The 2,893-nt window shown below is 63.1% G+C and overlaps 1 protein-coding gene across 1 annotated transcript in view; it reads right to left on the reverse strand.

The window, feature by feature from the left end:
* Positions 1 to 2,893, reverse strand: part of OGFOD3 (2-oxoglutarate and iron dependent oxygenase domain containing 3) — a 43,231-nt gene that overhangs the window by 40,084 nt on the left and 254 nt on the right. The window contains exon 2 of the mRNA XM_037810718.1: positions 17 to 234. Within this exon, the coding sequence (XP_037666646.1) occupies positions 17 to 234 (218 nt within the window). The remainder of the gene's footprint in view (positions 1 to 16; positions 235 to 2,893) is intronic.

Here is a 2,893-nt window from a genome sequence, read left to right on the forward strand (position 1 = left end):
CTTCCACCACACGCACCTTCGAATCTCCGGTGACTGTCGTAGTCCTTGGAACACGGCACCTCGATGAACCGGCCCGGCAGGACCTCACTGCGGTGAGCCAGGACCTCCGTGACGCCGTCGTCGCCCCCCAAGCTGCTCCAGAGCAGGAGCGCGGCCAGCGCGGTGCAGACCCCGAGGACCGCGGGCCTCAGCCACCTCCTCCGGGCCTCCCGCGGGGCCGGGTCCTTCTTCGTTCTGAGGAGAGAAGACAAGCACAACCACGTCACCCCGTCGTCCACACTCAGTACAGGAACAGGGTCTAGCGGAAGCCTCTGCACTGCATTTTAACTATAAACTCCTCCTACACTAGCCTTCTGTCAAAGTTACTACCAACTGGGAAACGGGCCTTCGTCAATCCAAATACACCCGTGAGCAGCCCACACGCACTCGGCACTTGGCGGCTGCCCAAGGCAGGACCCAGGAGGCACCTGGCGGAAACGTGAAAAATGCACGTAGGACACACAGGGCCCCCGAGACTCCCCTCGCCCACCCCTCCCCACCCTCGGCCATGTCCCCTACCTGCCGAGGGCATGGCCACGCTGCAGCCTCTGGCTCCCCGCCCTGGTCTCCAGCCCAGGCTGCCCACACCTGTGCCCAGAGGTGGTGCAGAAGGAGCAGCCGGCAGGGGCCGCCCACCACGCCCAGCTCCGCAGCACCTGCTCAGGTTTCCCAGGGGACTCGGAGCCTCCAGTCGCGCTGCCCATCCTTGCAATGACTGCCCCCTGCACGTGTGCTCCTCCCACACACATGTGCACACGCGCAAACATACACGAACTGATTCATGAGTCGAACCTGCTTAACTACAACAGCAAACCAGCCAGGGAGAGAATATGAACACCCAGGAATGATAGGAGACCAAAGCCCTCCCTGCACAACCCAGGGCTGACTGTGCACAGACAGTGGGTGTGACAGAATGGACCGAGGCGGCCCCCAATAAAAGCAAAAAACAAAGCAATCAAACTGAATTTTTGCATGTTGAAAGATCTTCCACTAATAATTATAAACTAATGATCACCTGTAAGATTTAAAGGTGCTAAAACTAACCATTCCTCCATAACCCTTAGAAACCTTTAGAATTCCACAGGAAATCAGTTTTGCAGTTTTAAACTGATGGTGGAAAAGTGCTCCCAGCACATGCACAGACTGTCCAAGTTGGGGTGTGTTATTCTCGTTTTAAGGTAGGTGCCAACAGTTGAAAGCCACATGACTACAGGCAGCCAAACGTGGCAGGCTCCCCAGGCACAGGCAGCTCAGGGGGGTGGTCCTAGGGCCCCCTCCTCGCTTTCATGTTACTCTCCAGAGGCAGGTGGGCATCGTCAGCTGCCCTCTGGCTGTCTTCACTCAGAAGGCGACAAGACCCAGCTCTGCTGCCCCTTCTGGCCTCTCGTGCTGAATCAGCGGCACCAACATCTTCCTGGTTCCCTGGCAGGGAGCTCCCGGGCACGTTCTAAACACCCACCCGCTTGGGGGTCCCCTGGGGTATGTTCTAAATGTCTACCTGTTTGGGGGTCCCCTGGGGTACATTTTAAACACCCATTTGCTCGGGGGTCTCCTGGGTGCATTATAAACACCCACCTGTTTGAGGGTCCCCTGGGGTGTGTTCTAAATACCCACCCTGCTCAGGGGTCTCTTGGGGTGCAACAGACCACGAAACCAGCAACTGGTGTCCACGAATGGGATGCAGCCACTAAAGGACTCCCGGAGTGGCCGGAGCAGTCCCACAGGGAGAAGCTGAGGGTTCCAGGAGGGCTGAGGAGGGGGCCTTGTGAGTGCAGGCCATACCTGAGGACGTGTCTCTGGAAGGTGAGGACAGGTGGCAGCCAGAGGGAGGTGGCCACATGGCAGCTGCGAGAAGGCAGCAGCTGTCCCTGCCCCTCACATGTGCCTGCCTGGGCCAGGGGTTGGCAGCAGCAGGTCACAGACCCAGCCCGGAATCAGGGTCCAGACTCCCAGGGAGGTCTGGGATAGGAAGTGAGGCCACCGGCCCTGGGCTTTGCGGCTGCTGAGGGAGGCCTGGGGAGCTGACCCTGTGTGTTCCCATCTGGTGGGGGCTCTGGGCGCCAGCCTGGGGAGAGCAGCTTTCCTGAAGCTCGCATCCGGGGTCCTGCTCTCAGTGCCTGACCCCCCAGCGCTGAGACGGCTCCAGGGAGGCAGCGGACGGGGCGTGCTGCAGGTGAGGCTCAGGCAGGTGGCTGCTGCCCCGTCGTGCCCGTTGGTCCCGGAGCTGCCTCCTCCAGCTTGGCACTTAAATCTGGTCCTCGCAGCGGAGAGGTCACACAAGGGGGTCTCAGCTCAAGGCCCTCACACCAGGGGCTGCGCCTCCGTCGCCAACGCAGCCCGACGCTTGGCTGGAGCGCGACCTGACCGATAGGAGGTTCCCAGGCCACGCTGCGGGCCTCCTCCATTCGGCCCGCGTCCTCGGACACCTGCACGCGGCCCGCCCCGGCCCAGACCACGCCCCGACCTCCTGACCACGCCCCCTACCAGGCCCGCCCCGCGAGCAACCACGCCCACCACGCCATGGCCACGCCCAGGCAACTGCGCTCGCTACACCCAGGCCACGCCCCCTGCTAGGCCCGTCCGCGAGCACACCACGCCCATCCCGGTCCCAGCCACGCCCAGACCGCTGTCCTCACTACACCCTGCCACGCCCCCTGCTAGGCCCGCCCCGCGAGCACACCACGCCCATCCCGGTCCCAGCCACGCCCAGACCGCCGCCCTCACTACACCCGGCCACGCCCCCTGCTAGGCCCGCCCCGCGAGCACACCACGCCCATCCCGGCCCCAGCCACGCCCAGACCGCCGCGCTCGCTATACCCTGGCCACGCCCCCGGCAGGGCCCCGCCCCCGCGGC

The sequence above is a fragment of the Choloepus didactylus genome, chromosome 18, assembly GCF_015220235.1.
Source record: "Choloepus didactylus isolate mChoDid1 chromosome 18, mChoDid1.pri, whole genome shotgun sequence".
In the NCBI taxonomy this organism is placed as follows: Eukaryota; Metazoa; Chordata; class Mammalia; order Pilosa; family Megalonychidae; genus Choloepus; species Choloepus didactylus.